This window comes from Rhinatrema bivittatum, chromosome 6, assembly GCF_901001135.1.
Source record: "Rhinatrema bivittatum chromosome 6, aRhiBiv1.1, whole genome shotgun sequence".
Lineage (NCBI taxonomy): Eukaryota > Metazoa > Chordata > Amphibia > Gymnophiona > Rhinatrematidae > Rhinatrema > Rhinatrema bivittatum.
The window spans coordinates 271,400,146-271,413,860 of NC_042620.1; the positions used below are offsets into that span (position 1 = coordinate 271,400,146).

Genomic DNA, 13,715 nt, shown 5'->3' on the forward strand with positions numbered 1-13,715 from the left:
TTATAACATGCAAGGTCCCTGAGAGAGGCCTCAGAGATTCTAAAAGAGGACAGTTTTACTGTCCAAGAGATTTTACGCGGCTCACCTACCTCATCCCTGCAGAAAGAAGACGAACCCCGATGGCAAAGGGTGGGGATGAGGAGCAGAAGGCTTTGCAGAAATTCAGACAATCAAGCTTCAGACACTGATAAAACGTAACCATCAGGACAAAATCCTTGCTGCTTAATCACTCGCAGAATTACATCATGTGAGCCTTGGAAATACCTCAATACTTTCATCCATATTGTCTTTGGAGATTAAGAGATATTGTTGGAAATGTCTTGAACAAATTAGTTGACTCATGCATAAGCTGATGGACAGCTCGGTGGGAAGGCAACCCGGAAATCATCCGATGATCATCTCCTCTCAGATGACCACATTGGGACCTTACTCTATTCAAGGTTCCACAAGGGGGGGAAGGGGGGTGGATATCTAAGGGACATGGATATATTATTCTGTGGTATGAAAGGATTAACCAAAGGACACTCAAGGATGAGAGGGAAGACTGAAATGCATGGGGGTTTGCTCAAGGGGAAGGTTTAATAATGGAAACATTATATACAAAAAGCAAAAGTTACTACTATGTAATTAGTATACTCTTTCTTTGTTGATCATGGCTTCTTTTAAAATATTATCATGAAACGTAAAAGGGCTAAACTCCCCCAGAAAACGGAAGCTTCTATTTTCCGATCTCCACAGATTAAATGCTGCAATAGTGATGATACAGGAGACCCACCTGAAAAGATACGAACACAATGTGCTCAGACCAGTCCCCTATACAAATCTGGTCTGCAAGTTCAAAGGGAGCTAAATATGCAGGGGTCGAGATCCTCTTTAAAAAAGATTTTACATTCGATTTGGTATCCTGTTGCCAAGACCCAGAAGGAAGGTTCCTATTAGTGGTTATTACCATTGTGGGGGAAAAATATAAATTGCTTAATTTGTTTGCGCCTAATGTACAACAAAGGGCTATTTTTTCTACCCTAGGGGATCTTCTCACGCACCATGCAGATGGCCACATTATTATTGCAGGGACTTTAATATAACATTAAACCCATCGATGGACAATTCCACAGGCTGTGGTTCCGGTTCTAGGAAAGAATGGGCCCAATTTAAGAGATTTTTGTCCCGAAGTAATGTGATAGATGCCTGGCGGTTCTTTTATCCCCTATCAAAAAATTACACTTTCTATTCTAAACCACATAATACCTACTCTAGGATAGACCTCTTACTTGTGGATAGAGAATTAGCAAGCCGGTTAACCATAGAGGCAATAACCTGGTCAGACCATGCCCCGGTGTGGTTAGAATTGTCCTTTCCGAAATATATGGGCCACTGCTTCCGGAAACTGAACGACAGCCTTCTAGATGATGAATCCTATGTAGAAAAATGCAGAGCTGATATATTGGAATATCTGGAACTTAATAACTCAACAGATGTATCCCCAATAGCAATCTGGGACTTCCTGACGGCAGTAATGCAGGGCAAGCTAATAGGGTTTCCTATGTTAAAAAACGGTCACACCAACATAGAAAGGTTCTATTGAAACAATTAGCTCAATATGAACAGCTTCATAAGAACGATCCTTCACAAACTAATCGAAGTAGGGTAGAAGCATGTAGATCCCGATTAATAGAATTTGAGTCTGCTAAAATAGCGTTTAATATTGAATAGGTCAAACAGATTTACTTTGAAGGAGGAAACAAGTCAGGCAGAATATTAGCCAACAAATTAAAAGCGAAGCGCTCACAAAATACAATAACTAAAATTAAAGATGAAACAGGAGCAACCCTGGAAGTTAATAACGACATATGGCAATGCTTCTTTCGTTTCTACTCAGAATTATATAAAGCTAATCTGAACATTAAACTGGATGCTATAGATCAGTTTTAAGAAGACATTAACCTCCTGGTTTTGACTGAGGCTCAATGTCTATTCTTGGAAAAGGACATCTCCCCCCAGGAAATAGAGATGGCAATTAAACAACTGAAGCCAAACAAATCACCAGGCTTGGATGGCTTCATGGCTCATTTTTATCAGTGCTTTAAGCATGAACTAAATGCCCCTCTGACTAAAATGTATAATATGCTATGATGCAAAGGTTCCCTGGGGCAGAATTCAAACCTGGCGGGAGTTTTGGTTATTGCTAAACCTGGAAGAGACCCTACGATTTGTGGCTCGTACCACCCTCTCTCTCTTCTTAATATAGATTTAAAATTGCTTTCTAAAATTTTAGCTAATAGACTTAACAGTTTCATGGCTAACATTATACACCCGGATCAAGCTGGGTTCATCCCAGGACGTATTGCCTCAGACAATGTCCGCAAAATATAGGACTCCATATGGTGGGCAAAACAAAAACAGATTCCATTCTTATTAGTGACTATGGATGCCAAAAAGGCATTTGATCTTGTACATTGGCCCTATCTATTTAAAGTTCTCCGGAAAATGAGATTCGGCACCCTCTTCCTTGAGTGGCTCCTAAAGCTCTATGATTCTCCCAAGGCCTGTATCAAGGTGAATGGGGGATACTCCGAATCCTTCCCAGTGGGTCGTGGGACTCGTGAGGGCTGCCCACTATCACCGATACTTTTTGCCTTATTTATAGAACCCTTAGCTCAAAAGATATGCGAAAATTTGGTAATCTCAGGAATCCAAGTAGGGGACTACTCTTCAAAATTATCAATGTTTGCAGATGATGTCCTACTTACGGTATCAGACCCAACAACCTCACTACCAGAGTTAGTTAAGGTTATCACCCAATTTAGCTCTGTTTCAGGCTTCTCTATAAACTGGGATAAATCAGAGATATTGAGTATTACGCTTGCAGCTGATCAAGAAAAGAATCTTAAATAGAGCTTCCCCTTCCGGTAGGCCAGGGAAAAAAAATCAAATACCTGGGAATCTATATTGGGGCCAAAAAAAAGATATTTCAACTTAATTACCCGCCCTTACTTGCACATATCTATCGAGAATGCGAAGAATGGGACAGTTATCACATATCATGGCTCGGGCGTATAGCAACAATAAAAATGAATATTCTCCCCAGGCTTAGTTACCTTTTTCAAACTATACCCTATGATATTCCATCAGCTAAACTCAAAAAATAACAACGCAGAATAATGAAATTTATCTGGAAAGGGAAAAAACCTAGAATAGCCCAGAAGACACTGTTTCAAACGAAATCTCAAGGTGGCTTGGCAGTGCCCAAACTTTTGTGGTACCATGCGGCAGCACAATTAAAAGCAATCATCGATTAGCGTAAAATGGATCCATGTAAACCATGGGCCTTATTGGAACAAGCAATTATTGACCATATGCCCATTAAGGCACTGCCACGCAACCAACCTTTACAACACACACTACAAACGTGGGAGATATGGAAAGCTATTCTCATTGGCCCTAAATCACTTTCGATCAATACTTGTCTTTTTCATCATAAAGATTTTTTGGGTGGAGTGGCATATCAAACATTCTCGAGCGGGATTAAGAAAGGTATTTACAAATGTGACAAGATTTGAGAATCACAAGGAATGCTAAACTTCAACAGTATTCAGTCTAGAATCAATTTACCACCATCAGAATACCTTCATAATATGCAATTACGTCATTTTTTGCAATCCACTAGAGTGAAACAGGAATTTATAAAAAAAGGTCTCCCTATTTGAAAACTTTTGCAAAGTGGCATATAAAACACAGAAACCAATGTCCAAAATATAAAAAATATTAAATCAGGAAAGTAAAAGGAAGCCTGCATATGTTCAGGCCTGGGAGGCAGACGGGAGGAGAACAAAGGGAAGCTTTCTGGGATGAAATCTATCGGTCATCTGGTAAAGATTTAACATCAGCTTTGTTAACTGAAAATGGATACAAACTCTTATACCGGTGGTATTATTTTATTTATTTATTTTTGGTTTTTTATATACCGATCTTCTTGCATTGGATGCAAATCAAACCGGTTTACAGTGAAACAATTCAACTTGCCTAAGAGCATTACATGGAACAAAGAACATGGAACAAATAAGAGTGCTTGTGAGCATTACATAAAAAAAATAAAATAAAATAAACGAGGAACATTTAAACATTTAGAAACCTTTGGTAACAATTCTTATACAAAATGTGAGTAAATGTGTCATCACTGTTAAGACGAAATCAGGTGAATGATTGTCTCGATTGAGAAGGAATACTGGGACGGGAGAGTGACTTATATTACAACTTTATATAGTTCAGGAGCACAAACTTAACTCAACTAAAATCACTTTCTGGAGAGCTAAATCTCCCTAAATTATCTTTAGAACAATCAAATAAGCTGAACAGTCCCTTAAGTGCACATGAAATAACTCTGGCCATAGACTTACAGCTCCATTATTAGCTTTCTTTTTTTTTTGTGTGTAAACGTTTTTTATTGGTGAAAACAGATTAACACTGTAAATAAACAATATAAGGCACAATCATATCACCATTTTATATCAATTATTACCCCCAGAAACCCTCCCATCTCTCTCCGCACTTTTGTCCATCCATACATCAGCAGAAAGTCCATTTTTACCATGAGTATTGCTCCCAGTATTCATGGTACTCATTGCTTGCAATTAAGTCCAAATGATGACCCTCATCCTTGCTAAACCGCAGTTCCCACCTCTTAGGGAATTGTCCAAGAAGTTGAAGACAAATCTCCATCAGATCAATAGTAGGTCCTTAACACGTCCCAAGAGTCACACCATCATAAGTATGGATCCCAAATACGATGAAAGGCTTGTACTATCCGATGCCTTTCTGCTGTCAGTTTGTTCATCATGCAAACGTGGTCCAGTCTTGTGAGAACAACTGCGAAGGTAGGGCCCAATTTTGTCTTCCATGCTGTCGCCACCTCCATCCTGACGGCTATACAGGCCTGTATACAAAAAGGATGTAGTGTCTGCGATCCCTCCTCGCTTATGCTGTGAAGTAGTGCATCGGCGATGGATAGTTTTACCGTGATGGAGAGCACATTAGCCAGGAATGCTTCCAATTGTGTCCAAAGTGGTATAATACAGTTCCCTGACCACCACATATGTAGGAATGTCCCAGGGACTTTACAACCCCGCCAGCTTAATCCATCATACTTTGTAGATATTTTCATAAGTTTCACTGGAGAAACATACCAGCGGTATAGAAGCTTATACCCACTTTCAAGTAAAGAAGAGGATATTGAAGCTTTACTGATATGGAGATAAATATCATCCCAGGTCTCAGGAGTGAGTTCTTTAGATAAGTCTTTCTCCCAGGCCTTAGCGTAGGGCTGTAACTTCTTAAGTCTGACATTCAGTAATTTATAGACTTTGGAGATTAGGCCCTTGGGCTGCACTGAGGTCGAACAGTATCCTTCAAACAGGGATTTCCCGGAGCTCAACACCATCTGAATATTTTTACTCTGGCAAAAGCGTGTAATCTGGAGATATGCTAAAAATTCCGTTACTGGTAAGTGGTAGGCCCGACAAATAATCAAGACACAACATTTTATCCCCGCCCCATAAACATTCCATCTGGGTCAAATCACATTCCTTCCAAACCCGGAAAGCAGTGGCAGGGAGACCCAGGAGAACTCAGTATTGTGGAATAAGCTGGAAAGATGAAAATAGTCTCTCCAGCCTACTAACTTTCCCTGCCACCGATCCCATATCTGCATTGTATGTCTGGTCGTCGCCAGCATATCGGGTCATGCTCTCCATGTTTTCCGGGGCTGCCATGGTATAGAGGATAGCGGCATTCCAGACATCCGGGCACCCTCAATCTGGGCCCAATGCTTCACTTCCCGTACATTATACCACACTATCAATGGGCGTAGCTGGGCCGCAACATAATACCATAGATAATGAGGAACCCCGAGACCCCCCTCCAGCTTGGTTTGATAAAGCACATTTCAACTAACCCTGGGCGGCCTATGCTTCCAAATGAAACAATGTTTTCCGCTGCCATTGTTTTAATAAAGAATTAGAAATAAGTATGGGGAGCGATTGGAACAAATACAATAATTTAGGCAGAATATTCATTTTAATCGTGGCTACACGTCCCAGCCACGAGATAGGCAGGTTACCCAACTGTTCCAGATCAGCAGATATTTTTTGTAATAGAGGGACATAATTTAAAGTAAAAAGCTCTTTGGGGTGCTTGGATAAGTAAATGCCCAAATATTTAATTTTATGAGGAGCCCAGCAGAAAGGATGGGCCTGTTGTAACAGTTGAACAGTGGATGTGATACATGTAACATTAACATTAAGAATTTCAGATTTTTACCAATTAACCCGAAACCCAGATGCCTCACTAAAAGAGACGAAGCTCTCGCTCTATCCCCACCAACGAGGTAGGAGGTCTGGTAACTGTAAACATGATGTCATCTGCGAACAAGCAGAGCCTGTATGAGGCTTCCCCGATTTGAAAACCCGTAATCTCAGTACTCCGTCTAATATTGATAACCAGGGGTTCTAGAAATAATGCGAATAGAAGAGGAGACAATGGGCATCTTTGCCTAGTTCCCCTGCATACTTCAAAACATTCTGAATAGCCCCCATTGACTTTCAGACAGGACTTAGGGTGTTCATATAGCCTAGATAACCAAGTGCAAAAGAAGGGCCCGAAGCCTATTTTTTCCAACACACCAAACAGAAAAGGCCAATGCACCATGTCAAAAGCCTTTTCGGCATCGATGGACAGAAAGAGCAATTCTGTTTGGCGTTCGTGGGCCATCCACATTAAGTCTATGAGTTTTCTAATATTGTCCCCAGCGAGTCTCCCCAGTATGAATCCAGCTTGATCTTGGTGGATGAGGTCAGGAAGATACAGGTTTACCCTGGATGCCAATATTTTGGCCAGTATTTTGAGATCAATATTTATCAGGAAAGTAAAAGGAAGCCTGCATATGTTCAGGCCTGGGAGGCAGACGGGAGGAGAACAAAGGGAAGCTTTCTGGGATGAAATCTATCGGTCATCTGGTAAAGATTTAACATCAGCTTTGTTAACTGAAAATGGATACAAACTCTTATACCGGTGGTATTACACTCCATATAAGCTCCACAAGCTCTATCCTAGCATGTTTGATAAATGTTGGAAGGGCTGCAGTGAATGTGGTACCTTTTTTCACCTTTGGTGGACTTGCATTATTATTACAAAGTACTGGCTCACAATCTCTGAATAGCTGGGTACGATTCTCCATAAGGAAATAGTTCTAACTCCCAAATTTGCCTTACTAAATGAATCTTTTGCTCTAGTAAACCATTATCAGCAAAAATTAATTAAACTAATTGCCACTGCTGCTAGATGTGAACTGGCCCAAGTGTGGAGGGACCGGACTGTCCCTACCTTTGCTTCTGTACAGTTTTGAACAGAAGAACTTTATCGACTAAATATGATAACAGCACATAAGCATAAACGAGTAGGAACATTTAAAAAAATGCGATCCCCTTATTTGACTTGGAGGTCAGCACAATCGTAATATGTCTTTTGAGGTCTTCCTGTAGGATAGCTGGTGTATATTTATCATAAGCCCTAATGAGTGTCATAGTTTCTTTCTTTCATTATAAAGAATGTTAGGGGGGGAGGGGGGAGGTTGTGGGGAAGGTAAGGAGGGGTTAATAATAAAACAAGAGACTAATCAGTACTATGATGTTTTATTGTGAAATATTAAAATTAACAATTGTATGGTTGATTCTTCTACAAAGAGTTAGATATATACTCCTGGGGGAATTTTGCGCTACTGTGGAACGCAGAATTTGTGCAGAATTCCCCATCTGCGCAGAACTGCCAAATTCTGCACAGAAAATTGCAGAGGAGACCCCGGCATGCTGCGAACGGAGAGCATCCCGCAGCACACGCTCTGTTCGCGGCGAAGATGAAGGCTCGGCGTGCCATTCACGGCGAAAAAGGAAGGCCTCCGTGTGCCATGCTCCGTTCGCGGCAAAGATGAAGGCCCGGCGCACCGTTCGCGGCACACAGGGGCCTTCCCTTTTCACCGTGAACGGCGCGCTGGGCCTTCGTCTTCGCCACGAACGGAGTGCGTCCCATGGCATGCCGGTGAGAGAGTGTGTATCGGGGAGGGTGAGAGAGAGCAGGAAGGTGTGAGAGAGCGCATGGGGGGATGCCAGTGAGAGAGAATGTGTGTGTGAGAGAGGGGAGGGTGACAGAGAGCATGGTTGGTAAGGGGGGGGTGGGGAGGGTGAGAGAGAGCAGGAGGGTGTGAGAGAGATGGGAGGTAAGAGAGGGTGGGTGGGGGGGGGATGCTTGAGTTTGGGTTTCATAGAGAGGGAGCCTATATGAGGGGAGGGGGATGCCGGTGAGAGAGGCGAGGGAGTATGGGGGAGGGTGAGAGACAGCTTGGTTGGTAAGAGGGGGAGTGGGGGGGGGATGCTTGAGTGTGTGTTTCAGAGAGGGAGCCTATATGAGGGGAGGGTGACAGAGAGAGGAGGGTGTGAGAGAGCATGGGAGGTAAGAGAGGGTGGGTGGGTGGGGGGGGATGCTTGAGTGTGGGTTTCGTAGAGAGGGAGCCTATATGAGGAGATTGTGAAGGAGTGTGTATGTGTGTGAGAGCTTGGGAGCTCGTATGTATGAAAAAGGGATCATGTGTATGTGAAGGTGCTAGCCTGTGTGAAGGGATTGTGTATGTGTGAGCCAGAGCCTGTGTGAAGGGCTGCGTGAGAGAGAGACATAGGTAGCCTGTGTGAGGATGTATGCGTGAGAGAGAAAGGGAGCTTGTGTGGGTGTGAATGCAAGAGAGAGGGTCCTGTATGAGGGGATATGTGTGTGCGAGTGAGGGAGCCTGTATGAGGGTGTGTGTATGTGGAAAGGATACTCTTACAGTGAATATCTAGGGAAATTCTGCTCAAAATATTTAAAATTCTGCAACTTTAATTAATAAAACTTTTTTCTGTAATAATTTAAAATGTAATTACTTAAAGGCTGTCATGTAAATTGTGTTATTTTGACCAATATAAAGTTTGCAGAATTTTGCAGAATTTTCAGTTTGTGTGTGCAGAATTTTAAATTTTTTTGCGCAGAATTCCCCCAGGAGTAGATATAGTTTTCAATTAAACAGAAATATTTTCAGGTTGAATAGAACAATATTGACACCTGTATCACTCCACTTCAAGGTGGAATGGGAATTGAGTCCAACTGTTGGTAATTTACCGATTACATATGTGCAATACAATTGCTGTTGTTGAATATTGGAACATAACTGTATTCATACTTGAAGTCTCTAATAAAGTTTAAATTATAAAAAAAAGAGTTGCTTACCAGTAACGTGTTCTCAGAGGACAGACATGATGATCTTATAAAGCAAGTTTCCCTATAAGAAACTAGGTTAAAGATGCTTATGCAAAAAAACCCAAAAACCAGTGAAAACATGCATACCATTTTGCACCAAAATTAATAAGAAAAATGTAAAATGTTCTTTAATCATAGGAGTACCAAACACGTTGACAATAAAAGGGTTAAATTAACCATGTGGAAAGAAATAAAGCATGTGCATATAATTGCAACATGGCCATGCAAATTACAAATGTGAAAATAGAAACGTACCATTGATCTGCTGAAAAAGTCTGCTGTGAGTAGCTGACAGATCTGATCTTAGGACTCCATTTTGGAAGTGACTGATGGGATGCAATCTCTCTCTTTGGAAGAGATTTTGGTTTTGGCATAAATGTTTTGTTGGTTTCTTGAACACCACTGTTTACGGTTCCACAGGGAGTATTGACATTTTCTAGAGCTATAAGTGGAAAAAAAAACAACACACAAAAACCATTCAGTGGGGTGATATGGATCTCAGAAATGCAAAAATTAAAGTATCCCAATCATGAGAATCCGTGAACCATGTCTTCATAACAGCAACAATGTCCAAGTCCGCCTCCCTCATTAGGGCTTGCAGGTCTGGGATTTTATCGCCCAAAATACGAGCATTTGTAGTCATAGCTTTCCAATTTTTCTCCCGTGATTTGTTGTACTTCCTAGATTCCTTTTCTGCTTTTTTGAGCTGATTGATTTTGTTATTATCTGCTCCCACTACCTGTATAGTTTGGGGGTGATATGTCAATTTTTGTGGCCATCTCCTGCCACCCTCATTCTCTAGTTATATGCCTGTTAATATACAATCTGAATTTCTCACTTAGTATCCTCCTTCCTGCTACAGACAAATGTAGGCCATCCTTACCATATAGTCTTTTACTGCTCCATACACAACCCCAGCTTCCAATGTATCCAAAACCACTTTATGTACACCAGCTTTTGAACCAGGAATTGAAATTATCTATAGGGCCAGCTGCTCATTTCCCTTTCCATGAACAGGTAATATACTTCAGAAAAGGCAACAGCCTTTACAGAGTGTCTTCTCTTTCCTAGATTTTGGAAATTCTTCTGTACTTCATGGATACCATTTCTATGGAGGTCATTGGTCCCCAGATGGATGATAACACTGATATCAAAGTTCCTAATTTCCTTTTCAACTAAACAGTTGAGATTACTTGTAGGAAAAGGTTTATTTATTTTTTCTCAGATAGCTTATAGCTGTCTCAGCCAGGAAAGAAGAGCTGCAACCAGTGGCTAATGGCTGCTTCCAACGGCTGGTCTCTTGAGAGATGAACTCCTCAAGGCTCCCCTCCTCTCGGCCACACTACTAAAAAAACTATGGATCCTTTTTTTTCTCTCCCCCCCCCCAACACAACACACACACTTTATGCCTTAAGCTTTCAAGTAAAAATAAACCCCCCCCCCCAAAGGCACAAAATTTGTATAAAATCCAGACAAGAAACATACTTAGCCCAGATATAAATAAGCAATTATTTTCAGATGAAAGCTTGTAGCTGTTTCAGCCAGGAAAGAAGAGCTGCAACCAGTGGCCAATGGCTGCTCCCAACTGCTGGGGAGCAAGATAGCTGGGAACTGGGGGTCTGGGTAGGGAGAGTTAACAGGAGCATGAATGCTTTTATTGAATTTATTAATTGCTTAACACAAATAAGGCCTAAGCAATGAACAAATAAAAAATAACATTCATAATAAAAACATATAAAAAGAAAAAGCATATAAGACATGGTAATAAAAGACATAATAAAATCTCAAGATATAATAAAATCTCAAGCTGCCACATAATATAAAAGGGTCAAAGCCGTAATTCTTAATAAAATGCTTGTTTTAGTAAAAAGCTTTTTAAAAGAAGTCTAAACTTTTTAATGCAATCCGCCATCTGGAGTTCCATAGGTAGAGAGTTCCAAAAACCAGGTACCGCAACTGAAAAATGCAGAGTCCCTTCTTGTAGAAAGACAAGCATGATGAACAGAAGGTAACAGAGTAGTCCTCGTTGTGAAGATCTCAGCTGACATGATGGCTTATATATTTTTAGCAAGGCATTGGACCTTGGACAAGAATCTGAGGTTAAAAAATTAAAAAATTGTCATAACGATTTTATAAGAAATTCATTGTTGAATTGGTAACCATTTCAGTTTGTCAAGAACAAGAGTGATGTGTTCATAACGTTTTATTCCAGTAATCAGTTGCGCAGCTGAATTCAGTAACAATTGTAATGGGTGTAAAGAATTAAATGGAAGATCTAAATAAAGACTGTTGCAGAAGTCAATATGAGGAAAAAGTGTTGCTCGAATAATGATGAGAAAGTCATGACTATGTAAAAGACTTTGCAGACCTGCTACTACATGCAATTTGAAGAATCCTATTTTGTAGCTGAAAAAGGGAAGAGTTTTGTAGCTGAAAAAGGGAAGTGTTAATTCAAACATCTAAGCTTTTTATAGGAACATTAATTGGAAAACTCAAGTTATCAATTGAAATGAAATCATGCTGATAGAAGGAATGTGGCCTCTGAAACATAAAAACATAGAAATGACGGCAGAAGACCAAACGGCCCATCCAGTCTGCCCAGCAAGTTTCGCACTTTTTTTTTTCTCTCTCATATACTTATCTGTTACTCTTGGCTCTTAGTAACCTTTTGGTTCTATTTCCCTTCCACCCCCCACCATTAATGTAGAGAGCAGTGTTGGAACTGCATCTAAGTGAAATATCTAGCTTAATTAGTTAGGGGTAGTAACCGCTGCAATAAGCAAGCTACACCCATGCTTATTTGTTTACCCAGACTATGTAATTCAGTCCTTGTTGGTTGTTGTCTGTATATAGATCCACTTTTTTTCATTCCCCCTGCCGTTGAGGCAGAGTTATGCTGGATATGCATTGAAAGTGAAGTATCAGTCTTTCTCCCCTGCTGTTGAAGCAGAGAGCTATGCTGGATATTCAAATAAAGTTTGACAGAAGAAATACAGATATGAAGACATTCAAGAGTTTGTCCCAGGTTGGACATAATTGGATGAAAAACATTGTCATCAGCATTTATTATATATCCATCAGTAATGCTGGCAAGAAGTTTTGCAATTGACGCCAAGTAGATGTTAAATAAAACTGCTGATAAAGCAGAGCCTTGTGAAACACCAGATTTCAAAGTTTGCCAGGTAGAAAAATTGTTACTGAATTTGACTTGATGTGTCAGATTGCTAAAATATGCTGAGAACCAGTTTAAGACATTTCCTGAGATACCGCATTCTTGTAGCTAATATCTAAGAATCTCGTAATCGACAGTATCAAAGGCTGAAGAGATATCTAGAGAAACAAGTAAAAACTGGTGACCAGTATCTAGGCCTCGTCTGACCGTGTCTATTAACGGTAGTAGAAGAAGCTCAGTACTCATGGAACATCTAAATCCGGACTGATGGGGGATCAAGTATTTCTCTCTCTTCTTTGAATTCTGTCAGTTGTGTAATACAGCACTTTCAATGACTTTGGAGGAAAATGGTAAAGATGAAATAGGTCTATAGTTTATTGGGTCAGAAGAATTCAGACCAGGCTTTTTTAAAAGAATGGTTTAACAACTGCTTTTTTTTTAAACAGTCTGAAATACAGCCAGATTGGAGCGATTTAAACTCCATTGGAGTTGTTCAAAATATATTCCTCCCAGATTTTGAAGCTTCCTGATTTTGCTGTGCCAGTAGTTACCAAAGTTTATTATTTGCCTCAGGTTATGGATACCAGTGAAGATGTGGATGGTCAAATGCCAGCTTTGGATATTTCCAAGGTTCTTGAAATGTCACACGAGACTTTGGTTGCTAGTTGATTGGAATAATATTTTTAGGCAGTTTTTCTGCAATAGGCATGTGTTATTTTATGGCAAAAAGGTTTGGTGTTATCCTGACCTTCCTAAAGCAACTCAAACTAGAAGAAAAAATTCCCTAACAATGCATTCTGATGTGTTACATTTGGGGGCACAGATATTACTGCGCTACCCATGTAAATGTTTTATTAAATACCAAAATCAGAATTACCATATTTTCCGGCGTATAAGACGACTGGGCGTATAAGACGACCCCCAACTTTTCCAGTTAAAATATAGTAGTTTGGGATATACTCGCCTTATAAGACTACCCCTCTTCCAACGCATTCCAACATTTACAGCAGGAGGGAGTGACTCGAGGAGTGAGGGTGCGCTGCTCGATTGGCCGGTGCTGGGCAAAAGGGGCTTGCTTCGGCAAGCCCCTTTTGCCCAGCACCAGCCAATCGGGAAGCGAGGGAGCGGAGAATGAACTTTTTTGGGTTTTTTTTGTAGAAAATGAAATTGGTTCTTACTGATTGTTTTCAATTTCATATCTTCAACT

The 13,715-nt window shown here is 40.6% G+C and overlaps 1 protein-coding gene across 2 annotated transcripts in view; it reads right to left on the reverse strand.

The window, feature by feature from the left end:
* Nucleotides 1-13,715, reverse strand: part of GCNA (germ cell nuclear acidic peptidase) — a 174,668-nt gene that overhangs the window by 35,869 nt on the left and 125,084 nt on the right. For both annotated transcript variants that reach the window (XM_029607210.1, XM_029607211.1), the window contains exon 8: nucleotides 9,592-9,778. In XM_029607210.1, coding sequence (XP_029463070.1) covers nucleotides 9,592-9,778 — 187 coding nt within the window. The remainder of the gene's footprint in view (nucleotides 1-9,591; nucleotides 9,779-13,715) is intronic.